The sequence below is a fragment of the Diceros bicornis genome, chromosome 33, assembly GCF_020826845.1.
Source record: "Diceros bicornis minor isolate mBicDic1 chromosome 33, mDicBic1.mat.cur, whole genome shotgun sequence".
NCBI lineage: Eukaryota > Metazoa > Chordata > Mammalia > Perissodactyla > Rhinocerotidae > Diceros > Diceros bicornis.
The window spans coordinates 11,934,589-11,947,945 of NC_080772.1; the positions used below are offsets into that span (position 1 = coordinate 11,934,589).

At 39.5% G+C, this 13,357-nt stretch overlaps 1 protein-coding gene across 2 annotated transcripts in view; it reads left to right on the plus strand.

Moving 5' to 3' along the window:
- The window catches only part of SDCBP (syndecan binding protein), a 36,783-nt gene extending 24,119 nt beyond the window's left edge, over nucleotides 1-12,664 (plus strand). Inside the window, exons 5-9 of one of the 2 annotated variants that reach the window (XM_058528748.1) lie at nucleotides 5,478-5,639; nucleotides 7,467-7,642; nucleotides 9,110-9,281; nucleotides 10,369-10,460; nucleotides 11,483-12,664. In XM_058528748.1, coding sequence (XP_058384731.1) covers nucleotides 5,478-5,639; nucleotides 7,467-7,642; nucleotides 9,110-9,281; nucleotides 10,369-10,460; nucleotides 11,483-11,537 — 657 coding nt within the window. In that variant the 3' untranslated portion in view covers nucleotides 11,538-12,664. The remainder of the gene's footprint in view (nucleotides 1-5,477; nucleotides 5,640-7,466; nucleotides 7,643-9,109; nucleotides 9,282-10,368; nucleotides 10,461-11,482) is intronic. The other variant, XM_058528747.1, reaches the window with a different exon arrangement.
- Nucleotides 12,665-13,357: the final 693 nt, after the last annotated feature.

The window sequence follows — 13,357 nt, forward strand, 5'->3', positions numbered from 1 at the left end:
AAGAGAAAAGGAAACTGCAGGAAATGAAAAAGAAGAAGAACTCCTAAGAAAATTCAGAGTGAAGGGTTTAGCAGAAGCTTTTGCAGACCTCAACAGGCTGCTTAAAAAGTTTGAAAACATGGACCCCAGAACCAAAAGATTTTTCATTAATAGGAATGTTCATGGTGCATTATTTGCTTACGAGCAAATCTGTGATGGAAAAGAACAAACCAAGCAAACCACCATGGACATATTTCTGAAAAGAGTGACACCTCCTCAGGAAGAGCCTCAGGCAGGTCCTTCAGGAGGTATTCCAGAAGAAGGCATTATCATGGGAGATGGACAGCTCCATGTGTGTTATTGCCCTGAAGACCTTCCAGAGGGACAAGACATGGAGGTGGAAGACAGTGATACTGATGATCCTGACCCTGTGTAGGCCAAGGCTGATGTGTGTGTTTGTGTCTTAGTTTTTAACAAAAGTTTAAAAAGTAAAAAAAAAAAAAAAAATTTAAAAATAGAAAAAAGCTTATAGAATAAGCATATAAAGAAATAAAATTTTTTTGTATAGCTGTTCAATGTGTTTTTTAAGCTAAGTGTTATTACAAAAGAGTCAAAAAGGTTAAAAAAATTTGAAAAATTTATAAAGTAAAAAAGTTATAGTAAGCTAAGGTTAATTTAGCCAGCCCTGGTGGTCTAGTGGTTAGAATTTGGTGCTCTCACCACTGTGGCCCGGGTTCGTTTCCCAGCCACGGAACCCCACCACCGTCTGTTGGTTGTCATACTGTGGCGGCTGTGTGTTGCTGTGATGCTGAAAGCTATGCCACCAGTATTTCAAATACCAGTAGCGTCACCCATGGTGGACAGGTTTCAGCAGAGCTTCCAGACTAAGACAGACTAGGAAGAAGAATCTGGCCACCCACTTCCGAAAAAATTGGCCGTGAAAACCCTATGAATAGCAGTAGAGCATCATCTGACGTAGTGCTGGAAGGTGAGAGGATGGCGCAAAAACACCGGGCAGGGTTCCTCTGCTGTACACAGGGGCGCTAAGAGTCAGAATTGGCTTGATGGCACTAACAACAAAGATTAATTTATTATTAAAGAAAAGTATCTTTTTATACATTTAGTGTAGACTAAATGTACAGTGTTAATAGAGTCTACAGTAGTGTACAGTAATGTCCTAGGCCTTCACATTCACTCACCACTCACTGACTCACCCAGAGCAACTTCCAGTCCTGCAAGCTCCATTCATGGTAAGTGCCCTATATAGGTGTACCATTTTTTATCTTTTATACCATATTTTTATTGTACCTTTTCTGTGTTTAAATGTTTATATACACAAATACCATTATGTTACAATTGCCTGTAGTATTCAGTACAGTAACATGCTGTACAGGTTTGTAGCCTGGGAGCAATAGGCTACACCATCTAGGTTTGTGTAAGTACACTCTCTCATGTTCACACGACGACGAAATCGCCTAATGATGCATTTCTCAGAACATACCCTGTCGTTAAGTGACCACTGACTGTATTCACATTACCTGCTGAATATTTTTAACCTAAAGACAAAAGTATAAAGTTAACCACTACCAACAATTCATGTTGGTAATTCATTAAGGTAAAAGGAAGTAGGGAGGAACAAAAAGACTAATTGCTGTATTTATGGAAGATTTACAGACACAAGCAGAGAAGATAGTCATAGCCCCTGTGATTCTTCTGGTAACTAGTCATGAGGCTGTGGTCAATGTTGTGACCCCTTTGTGTACACATTCTTTACCCCCTTTGCCCTTGGCTTGCACTTCAACTGGTCTTTTCTTTTTTTAATTCCTAGTGGGGTGACCTAAACCTTCATTTTTGAAGTGTCTGAATCTCCAGGGCTCTTTAGTGCCCTGCATTTTCTTCCTTTTTTTATTTTAATTTATTTTGATTTGTTGCTGAAGATTTCTCTGAACTCTTTCCATCTAGTGAATTTTTCATTTCACATATTGTATTTTCCTTGTCTGCATGTTCTATTTGGTTTCTATATCTTCTCTTTCATTCCTTGTTTCCTTTAAATCATTGAGCATATTTATAGTAGCTCTTTTAAAATCTGTCTGCTCATTTCATGATCTTTTGTTTCTAGATCTCTTTCTGTTGACTGTTTTTTTGTTATATCTTCCTGCTTGTTCACAACCACCTCCTATCTTAACTGGAGAGGGACGTTGTGGACTTGACGTTGTTAGGTGCTGGCCTGTGTTGTGTTTCTTTAGCGCGTGCTGGCACTTGTCCTGCAGGCAGTGAAGTTACACGTGGTCAGCTTGATCCTCCTGAGGCTTGGTTCACGCTTTGTCGGGGTGGGTCTGCAGCAGCCTTTACTGGGGCTAGTAGAGGCCCGCTGCTAAAGGAGCGTCCCTGCGGGCCCTGCACTCAGTGCCCTGGGTATTCTCCCAGCACACGCCACTCTGGCTGCTGCTTGAATGTCTCCCAGCCCCGTGTGGCCTCCGGAAACCGTCCAGGTGACGGCTCCCTGCGTGCTCTTTGCCTGGCCTTGTGAAGCTTCCCTCACACAGACTTGGATTCCTATTCAGCAGCAGACTCAAGGGGCCCCTGTACGGAATCCTGGGGCTCTTTCTCTGTAGCTGCCTCCTCTTAGGGACTCAGCTGCCTTCCTAGCTGCGTCAGCCTTCCTGACCCCTGATCTTTGTCTCCTCACCTTCTCGAGCACAGTGCTCTGCTTGGGACTCGCACTTCTGTGCTCCAGTTCAGACAGTGCTCTAGGCGGAAAGCCAGGTGATGGCAGGCCTCGCCTCATGTGTTTCCCTTCGCTCAGGGATCACTGTCCTGTGTTGCCTGATGTCCACTGTCCAAAAATTGTTGCCTCCTATTTTTCCAATTTTCTAGTTGTTCGTGGCAGGAGGGTAAGTCCGGCACCATCATGACTACCAGCATGAGTCTATTTTTGTATTAATTTTACTCTTGGACACAGGAGACCTAAAAGCGGCTCAGAGAACCTCCTGAGTTCCATACGTAGTCTAGAACCCATTATCTAGCAGCAACCCAGTTTCCTCTTGGAAACCAGAATTAATCACCTTAGCCAGGTCAGTAGCTTCTTTTTGTCTTTGTTTCTGGGGCATGTGAAGTCCAAAACAGTTGGGTGGTGATCTTTTAATTCACAGGAAACGTGCGTCCCTTCCTGGAGGCATTCCTCCCTTGTAAGTAAGACCTCCAAACTACAGAGCTCAAAGATGTGGGGATGGGATGCAAAAGTTTTGTGTGTGGTTGTTTAGATGTAACAGTGAGAAGAACCATTCCCACTGCCACACCTTGGTTTCCAGACCTTTTCAGGCCTTGGAAGAAACTGCATCATATATTTGGTTGTTCATTCAAAGCCTATATTACATGCTGAACGGTAGAGCCCCCGTCCCTCATCATTTGTCTCCCACTGGCACCTTAACTGATTGGAGAAGCAAGCCACTAGCTTAAAAACCCACACGTTCTAGGCACTGTGCTAGGTGTGGTAGACACAATAGTGAGCTGCAGCACCCCCCCCCCAGTGAAACTCATATTCTAGACAAATAAACCAATACTATGACGTGAAATAAATGGAGGAAGAGTAAGTGAATAGAGTGCTAGGGCTGGCTGTATTTCAATATGGTGAACATGTACGTTCTCTCTGAAAGGTTGACATTTGAGCAGAGAACTGAAGGAAATGAGGGAGTGAGGCATGTGATTATCTGGTGGGAGAACGTTCCACACAGTATAGACAGAATTCGAAGGCCTTCAGGCAGAAGTTGACTTAGTAGAGCTGAGAGACGAGGCCTGTGTGATGGGCGGAGGAGACAAGGCGCAGCACATGGTAGCAGATGGCATTGGAGGGGTGGTCAGGGCCAGGTGGTCCATGGCCTTGTAGGCCGTGGTAGGGGATTGGGGTCTGAGTTGTGGGAATGGTATAATAGGATTTTTTTTTTTTTTTTAAAGATTTCTATGCTTGCTGTGTGGAGAGTGGATAGTGGAGGGGTAAGAGTGGAAGCAGGGAGACTGTCTTCTAGAAGGTTATTGTAGTCACGCTCACCAGAGATGGTTGTTTGCTTAGAATGGAGGAGGGGGCAGAGGTAACGTGGTGTTGGTCATAATGGTTATAGTAAGTAAGGACACATAGTAAGTACTTAAAAATACTTGCTGGGAGCCAGCCCTGATGGCCTAGTGGTTAAAGTTCAGCGCTCTCACTGCTTCAGTGGCCCGGGTTTGTTTCCCAGTCACAGAACCACACCACTCATCAGTTGCCATGCTGTGGCGGTGGCTCACATAGAAGACCTAGAAGGACTTACAACTAGGGCATACAACCATGCACTGGGGCTTTGGGGAGAAGAAAAAAAAATACTTGCTGGAAAAAATAAAGATTTCTTTTCCAAAAGTAAAACCATTCCAAAGCTCCCCCTTTTGTCCTGTATTCCAGCTAAACTGAATAATTCATTTGCTTCTTAAGTTTTTATTTTTCTGTCTCATTACCTGGTTGTCCTATGTCTCATATAGCTGTAATTATTTCTTCTTTTGAACCTTTGTAGTCCTTTATAAGTAATATTTTCTGTCATTGTGTTGATTTCCAGTGTAGTTGTGTGTGTGTTACTCCTGTTAGATTGTCAGCTTTAGAATATGCTGTCATAATTACCATGAATCCTGAATGAAAAAATTTGCAAATGTGTATGTGTAGCTGAGGTTCCTCTTTCCGTCATTGCCTCTCTGCGCATCACAATTCTTGGGTAGATCAGAGCTTTTTATGACAGATTCCAATTAAAAAGCCTTGGTAAGACTTTTCTCTCACTGTCTTTTTGGTTGATGAAGAAGTCCACTTAAAGCAAGGAACCAGTTTTGGTCAAGAAAACTTGAAAAAAATGAGAAACTTGAACTTGGTACCAACACGAGTCCCTAGTATAACTATTCTAGAGCAGTCTGGTTTGTGCACACGATTGTTCAATGCATAGATGTTTATTAAAGGGGACGAGAAGAACATTTGACTGTCTCATGTGTGCCGGCACTCATACTACATGCACTTCTCTCTGAGTCCTCATAATGGCACTGTGAGGTAAGAAGGCTGCCCTTTTTATAGAAACTCTGAAAGGATAAGTAGATTACTAAAGATCAGACCACATGAAAGAACCCTCTGGAAAATGTTGTGTGAGTTTCAAAAGTATGATATGGCCTTTAAGTTCAAGGACAATGAATTTGAGTTGCAGACAAGCCAAAGTACATGTGAAAAAATGCCCGTGAATTCAGAAGGCAACAGACAGAGAGTAAGTTATTGAATCTGTGGGAGATGATAAATGTAAGAATAAGTTACCTGAGGAATTAGTAAATAAAAACTAGGGTCATTTTTGCTTAAATCAAACTTTATCTGAAGGAAATAATTCGCAGATTACTTTTTGGGAAACCACAACTGAGTATATTTAAGTTAATTGTCATTTTAGATTTTTTTCACTAGATAATGTTTCTAAATATTGATGCATTGTGTATATTTTTGTCAGCAGTTGGTAGCAAGACCTTCCAGTATGAACTATATGGTGGCTCCTGTAACTGGTAATGATGTTGGAATTCGTAGAGCAGAAATTAAGCAAGGGATTCGTGAAGTCATTCTGTGTAAGGATCAAGATGGAAAAATTGGGCTCAGGCTTAAATCAATAGATAATGTAAGTATTTTTAAATCTATTTGAATTTATCTAAATAGTTTATAGGATATTAAGTGATCAATGTTAGAATAAATTTAAAGTGGAAATGCTTTAATTAATTATAATAATGCATCTGTAATTGAGAATATTTTAAATCCGCTAACTTAAATTTTTGCACTTGGAGATGTCCTGTTTTGAAGCGGCAGAGTTGGGAATTCCAACATTACCTTGAATGAATTTTTCTTTTTTGAGCCCTTCAGAATAAATTTCACTGTTCTGCATATATTATAACATAGTTCATACAAATAAAATTCTAGTTTTGAAACAGGGCAACAGATGTGGAAGTTAAGAAAAGACTGGCCAATGAGAATCAGTGGTCTTATGATACATATTTTTAAACCAAATGATGATCATTTAGCTTGTGAAGTGCTTTTGCATGTTTGCTATTTCTGTCCTTCAGTTTGAATTTAATAGGTCATTATCTGAGCAAAAGTGACTTTCTAATTAGGGCAGCCATTACTTTACCTTTATAATTACTTTACCTCTCACCTTACCTTACAGAAGAAGTTAAACAGTTACTCTCTGAGGAAGTATTTAGGATTGTTAAGGACATGCTGAGTCTTTGTCCTGATTTATGGTTTTAGGCATTACCTTATCAGATTCCTTGTTAGTCTTAAGTGTTATTTCCTCAATATGTCCATCCTTTTCACATAGAAAATGATAATGAATGTGGCACAGTGGTAAAGGGCTGAGGCTGACCTTGGCAGGAAGCCCCAACCCGCCTGCCTGCACAGAGGGCTGAGGGCATCCATGTCTTTGCACACTTGTAGCTTATTCAAGACACATCAGCGTGCTTCTTGGGGAAGCTCTGACTTTGCTGCTCTCTCTTCCTGTGTCCTAAAGAAACAAGATAGTCTTCATAGGCCCCTGTCCCCCACTGCAGGTATCCTTGTAGTGAAATATGTCCACTTGGCCAAAGCTCAGTGGTCTGACCACTCCACAGGGTGCTGCCTAGTTTTCATGGACCGCCCTAAACTAAAGTGTAGGACACAGGACAGAGGTCATGTCTGACCCAGCTTCAGATGGTAGCAAGGGCCTAACCTAGTAGATGCTTTCATGTTTTACCAGGTTTACTCTTCTTTTACGATTGTTTATAGGTTGTTCAAAACCTGAGATGAGAGTTTATATAAGTAAAAATATCCATGTGGGTTTAGTTCTTAGTTAACTGTACTGGACTTTTCTGTTTTTATTTCATAGTGGATTCTTTATACGACTGGAGTGGTATTGAATGTGCCCACCATTTTAGGCTGTTAAATAAACCCTAGTTTTATTCGATTATGCATAATGTAGCAAATGAGTAAAGGAATCCTTCAGCTTGAAAGGTAGAGTTATGACCTTAGAACTATCATTTTTTAAACAGTAAAAGAAATCACAAGACTTCTAACCCTTGACTCACTGTCCCCCTAAATAATGGTCATGTGCTAATACCTACATGGTATTCTATCAGACTCATGGACGCTTACATTGATTATAGGAATCCTATTTTATTTTCCTTAGTCTTGTTTTATTCCACCATGAAGCAGGTGTTTGAGGTTGCTCAGGTGGGCCATGATGTGAGGTAGAAATTAACACTGAGATCTCATTTTTTGCCTTATTTCTTGGGGTTATTCCCTTGTTAAAATTTTCAGTTTCTTTTTTGGGAGTAATGATACATATACTCATGTAATTTTTTTTTTTTTTTTTATTACTAGGGTAGATTCCTAACCTAAGTTGGTTCCTAATTTTCCAGCATTTTTAAACCATATCCTAACAGTAGTAAGTGACCACAGTTATTTTCTTATTCTCTAGGGTGTATTTGTTCAGCTAGTCCAGGCAAATTCTCCAGCCTCTTTGGTGGGTCTGCGATTTGGGGACCAGGTACTCCAGATCAACGGGGAAAACTGTGCAGGCTGGAGCTCTGATAAGTCACACAAGGTGCTCAAACAGGCTTTTGGCGAGAAGATTACTATGACTATTCGTGACAGGTAAGCTGACTAGACAGTTCAAAGGAAATTCAAGACTAGTTTTCCATTTTCTTGGACTTTTAAGACTGTAAATATAGTATTTTGTTGCAGAAAATGATCAAATGTTATGTATCAGCCTTACAGTCTTGCAATTGTGTGGTGCAGATTTTTCTTACATAGTCTGATTTTTTTTTTTTTCAAATAGCATTCTGGTTTTGCACACACCTTATTTCAGAGCTTATAGAAATTCACTAAGAAGTTACTTTCCTGTCTTAATCTGTCGCTCTAGAAAATAGGAAATGTGTGCTGGAGGAGTAAGCAGCGTGGCGTCTCTGGCCTCCCTTTCCAGTTTACTGCGCAGACATCCAGCCTGGGGGTACACACACAGTGCCGGGGGCCCTGCACAGCTCCCAGGTGCTCTGCGGGTCTGCAAACCAAATCTGGCCTTTTGGGTGGTTATGAAGCTCTAGTTGTCAGGGTGGGAGGATGGGACATTTTATTTAGCAGTTAGTTTGTTGATAATTTAAACATGTAGCACATGAAATATGGGCCTTTATTTATTTTCTTGCCTTGGCCCCCACAAGTGTTAAGGGTGGTCCTAAATCATATTGTTACAGCTAGCTTTTGTTTTTATTCTTCTCAGTTAAATTTGTTTTATCTACCTTTGTGCTTCCCGTTTCTCACACCTGGTAGGTATTTAGTAAACGTTCTGTAGGTGAATGCCATTTTTGTTTTATAGATAAGGAAAATTTCAGAGTAACTTGGACCAACAGGAAGATGTGACTGTTCCGAATTTTGTATTGTAAACACAGGTTTATCATAAAACCCATACAGTGACCTGATAGCAGAGTTGTCGAGAAGTGAGCACGTGTAGCTGGCAGTACGGCTTTTGAGAGTAGACAGCCGGCTGCCTTGTTCCAGCAGCCGCATGCCTTCCTTTCTAAAAGGGCCATGAGGATCTTCAGTCCTATTGCTTCTGCACTTCTTTTAAAATACAGCAAAAATATCTGTGTTCTATAAAATGTTCAAAATCAAGATGTGAGAAATATTATAAAAGTTTTAAATAACTATTTCCTAAGAACAGTTAAGCTCCAGGAAATACTAAATGTTAATAAACGATAAAAATTCATTTTTAACACTGCAGTTTTTGTTCAAACTTGTCTCATTCTTAATGTTAAATTATAGTGAATTCTAAAGGAAAAAATCATACTAATAAACTGCATTGAAGCATTGTGTTCAGTTAAGTCTTTCATACTTAAAAGAAGGAAATCTTGATTAGTAAGTTAGGCAAACCATAATGGAGAGATTTTTTTTTTTTAATGATTTTTTACACTACGGTGTTCTGTGAATGTACAATATCAGAGCCATACCTGCTCTTAGTAGCAACATGGAGTTTATTATAACAAAGTATCCAGTATGGCAGAATAGAAGTCCATTAAAATGTTTACCTTGGAAGTAAATTTTTAATTGAACCCATTATGTTTATAGGCCCTTCGAACGGACAATTACCATGCATAAGGATAGTACTGGACATGTTGGCTTTATCTTTAAAAATGGAAAGATAACATCCATAGTGAAAGATAGTTCTGCAGCCAGAAACGGTCTTCTCACTGAACATAATATATGTGAAATCAATGGACAGAATGTCATTGGATTGAAGGTAAGGAACAGAACTTATGTCTTGTTCCGCTGCAATTTTATTTTAGCAAATGTCTTTTTCATTTGTTTAGGTGGTGTCGCTTTCATTGACTTCCAAAATACAGACGCTCAGTGGGAAGGTGGGCGACATGGGGGCTCTGGCTGTGCTTTTGCTAGCTGTGCTCTCAGGCCAGTCAAACGAATGATCTGGGCTATTATCTGGAATTACTGTTCCTGTATCAAGGGAGGCTGGGCTAGATGATCTCTGAACTCCCTCGAACTAGAATTCTGTGGAGACGTGGGCATTGAAGATTTTGATGACACTGAAGGAATGATTGCCCAGCTTTTTTTTTTTTTTTTTTAAGAAGAAGAAGTCTTAGTATCTCACAGTTTTTTTTTTGTTTTTTTGTTTTTTTTTTTTGGTGAGGAAGACCAGCCCTGAGCTAACATCTGTGCTAATCCCCTCTTTTTGCTCAGGAAGACCGGCTCTGAGCTAACATCCACTGCCAATTCTCCTCCTTTTTTTCTCTTTTCCCCAAAGCCCCCCAATAGATAGTTGTACGTCATAGTTGCACATCCTTCTAGTTGCTGTATGTGGGACGCAGCCTCAGCATGGCCGGAGAAGCAGTGCGTTGGTGCCAAGCCACAGGGCCGGCCCTGCCCAGCTTCTTTTAAATCCAGGAATTGTAGGAAATGAGTAATAGTTTCTGTTCATATTAGTACTTTGTTTTTATAGTTTTTCCCCTCTGTAGATTCCTAAATAGGGCTATTTTAAGGTCTAAAGGTTTTCATTAAGACCTGCTCATTTCATATACTTTGGTTGCGAATACACAGTTAACTGAGGGGATACAGTAGTACTGTATCTGGGGAAATTATTTTATATTCAACTCAGTTTACTTAGCAGTTTTGTTACCACCTATAAAATGGTGATTCTCTACAATTAAACTTGGTAAGGAAAACTAGGAAAAATTACAAATACCAAGGGTCAGGATTTTAGAGATGTTAGCAAACCATAAGAGGACATATATATTTCTTTACCAAGAATAACAGTTTTATGTTTATTAAATAAAGCCTCAGTGGAGTTAATTTTCATTATGTGTTTTTAACAGGACTCTCAAATTGCAGACATACTGTCAACATCTGGGACTGTAGTTACTATTACAATCATGCCTGCTTTTATCTTTGAACATATTATTAAACGGTAAGTTGACAGTTCTTCAACTTGATGCTTATGGTCATGTGATATGTATGTAGACTATAGATTTAATATAAGCACTGTGCCTTTTAATTCCCAAACCTAAGGGATGACATGGGTGTTTATCTAGAAATTCGAAGTAAATTATTTAAATCAGAGGAACTGCTTGGTAAGGAGACCTCTCACAACTTCCCAAGTATCGAATACAATTCACTATATACTTCCTAAATTTTCACATTTCCTAGTAGAAAAAGGGTATATGAGTGGGCAGGCTTTCATTTCAAGTTTCAATTCTCAGTAAAATTGCACTGCACCTTACCTGCAGCTCCTCTGCTCAGGAGAGATCTACTCCTGGTAGTTCATGGTGGAGAATTCTTGCCTGTGGAATGTTAGGAGTAATGGTTTTTGTTCTCGAGCATCTCAGGAGGCAGGTGGAGGTGTGTGGTGTGTGGTGCTACTATCTTGGCCTCCGGAACTGGATTGGAAAGCTGAGCAGGGAGCAGAGAAAAGGGGCACCGAACATTATCTTCCCTAGAGCTTTTAAAATCCTGGCTTCTACCATAGCTGTTTTTGCCAAGCCAACTTAGAATCCTTCTTTCAGAATCTGTCTTGCATGTGGAATTAAGATTTAAAAGATTCAAAACAACACCTGTAATGAAATTTTGGTTTGTTTCAGCTTCTGGGTAGAATGCAGCTAGCTTTCTCTTGGGGAGAAAACCGGGAGTTATTGTTAGGACTAACTGTTCTAGAGTTCTTTTCTCTTAAACCAGTGATAGGTACCCCCCCAAACACCATTTCCCCCCTAATTCATAACATCGTTGTCATTTTCGTTTCTTTTTTTAATCATCAAACAACTAGATTACCTGTGACCCTTAGATCTGAACTCACCAAAAAGACCTCCCCCCGCACCATCCCACTTGATGCTAACAAGGTGTTAAGTTTGAATTGGAGTTTTCTTGGATCAACATAGCATTTTTGAAAAAAAAAAACCCAATACTCAGTATTTAATAAAAGTGACTTTCTTGTAGGATGGCACCAAGCATTATGAAAAGCCTGATGGATCACACCATTCCTGAGGTTTAAAAGTCATGGCACAATGGAAACTTCGCTGAACTCCAGTTTACTTCTTTGGCAACTTAACTTTCTATTATGCACATGAAGCTTTCTAGGAGCCAGAGAGCATATGCTGCATGAGGACCTTTCTGTCTTACATTATGGCTGGGAATCTCACTGTTTGATCTGATACCTTGTTCAGACTTCAGGATAGTTGTATAGCCTTATCCTGGTTTTACAAATGTGAAACTTTGAAAAAATTTATTGACTTTCATAGAACAGTTTCTTTACTGGAAACCCGATGCTTTTACAAGCCATTATGATTAGGATGACTGATAGAGGCTTAGCTTTGTGTTAGAACCAGTTACCTTTATCCTAGAGATCAAGTAGCACTGTTTAATTACTTTAGTTCTATGGTATATTTGCATTTTTACTGTGTTACCACAGTATATTTAGAATGATTGCTTTTGATAGTTTTTCCCTTTTTTTTTTTTTTAGTGCTCTGTGTGTATGTGTGTAAAACACCAATTAAGTAACACTGGTTTCATTCCACGTAAGCATTATACAGTGTATGTAGGTTGCAAGAGATTGTGTTATCACTAAATTTTAACTACCTTCACTTAATATGCTTAAACTGTCGCCTTAACTATGCTAAGCATCTAGAATAAAAGCCAAAATATAACTATTGCTGCCTTTATAAAACCCAGAATGCAGTTCTGTATTAAACTGAAACGTACAGCAGCCCAGAACATTTACTGGGACATAGTGAGCTATAGCATAGCTGCTTAGTGGCATTTGAGATTTTCTAGTCATTGTGTAATGGAAACTTCTTTCTTCTAAAAGTTACTGGTATCACTTTCTGAGAAATGAATCACTATATATTTAATGTAAAAATTCTTATAGTAAATAGGATAAACTTTTGACTCCCTTCTTTCATTTGTAGATTAAGTGGGATAATACCTAATTGTGGCATTTTTACTCTTAGCATTATGTAACCTAGCTACTTTGGGATGGTCTCAGAATGTTTCCCTGGTAATTTGTTACATTTCCTGACTCCTCCCTGCAAACAAAATGGCAGTGACATTTTATCCTGATTTTTTCTTATTTTTGGTTTATGTCTATTCTATTTTAATTAAATATATATAAATAAAGTTAAATTTTTGTCTGTCTGTTATTGCATCATTTGGAAACTGTCAGTGGCGTTCACCAGACTTGTGCATGACCTAGAAAACAGGCACGTGAATTCACTTTGGGCCCGAGGGAGAGAGTCATCTCACAGGGCAGCTGACACTCAGGGGCCCCGAGGAGAGCCCTCTGCTCTGAGAGAAGGTGTGTGGGAAGAGGGCTTCTAGCTGTGAACCCTAGACTCACAGGCCCTCACACTTCAGCCCGTCAGCAGGAACTCAATGAGGCTATTGATTCTCCCTAGCAACACCCGAGACCAAGTAACGTTAATGACACTTAATAGAAAGTCACTATTACCTAGTCTGATTCAAGTTCTTCCCCCATGTCACACTACCTACAAGATACAACAAGGTTTTTAAAGAGTAGAGAAAAATTTTAAATCACATAATTACTGTGGTTCAAAGGTTGAATATAAAAGAAAATCAGTGCTCTTGCTTTACAGCTTACCTTGTTTGAAATTTAGAAAAGCAAACCAAAGTTTTTCCAGTTTGATTATCTACCTTGCTGTCTGGACTTGGGTCTGAAAATGATAGTTTCAAAAGTATAAGAATGACATTTGCATCATTAAGTATCGTTTTCCAGAGGGATCGATACTTGAAGTTCTTAAAAGATACTAGTTTTTGTAATAAATCATTTAAATAAGAAAATGAAAACTTTCATTACAG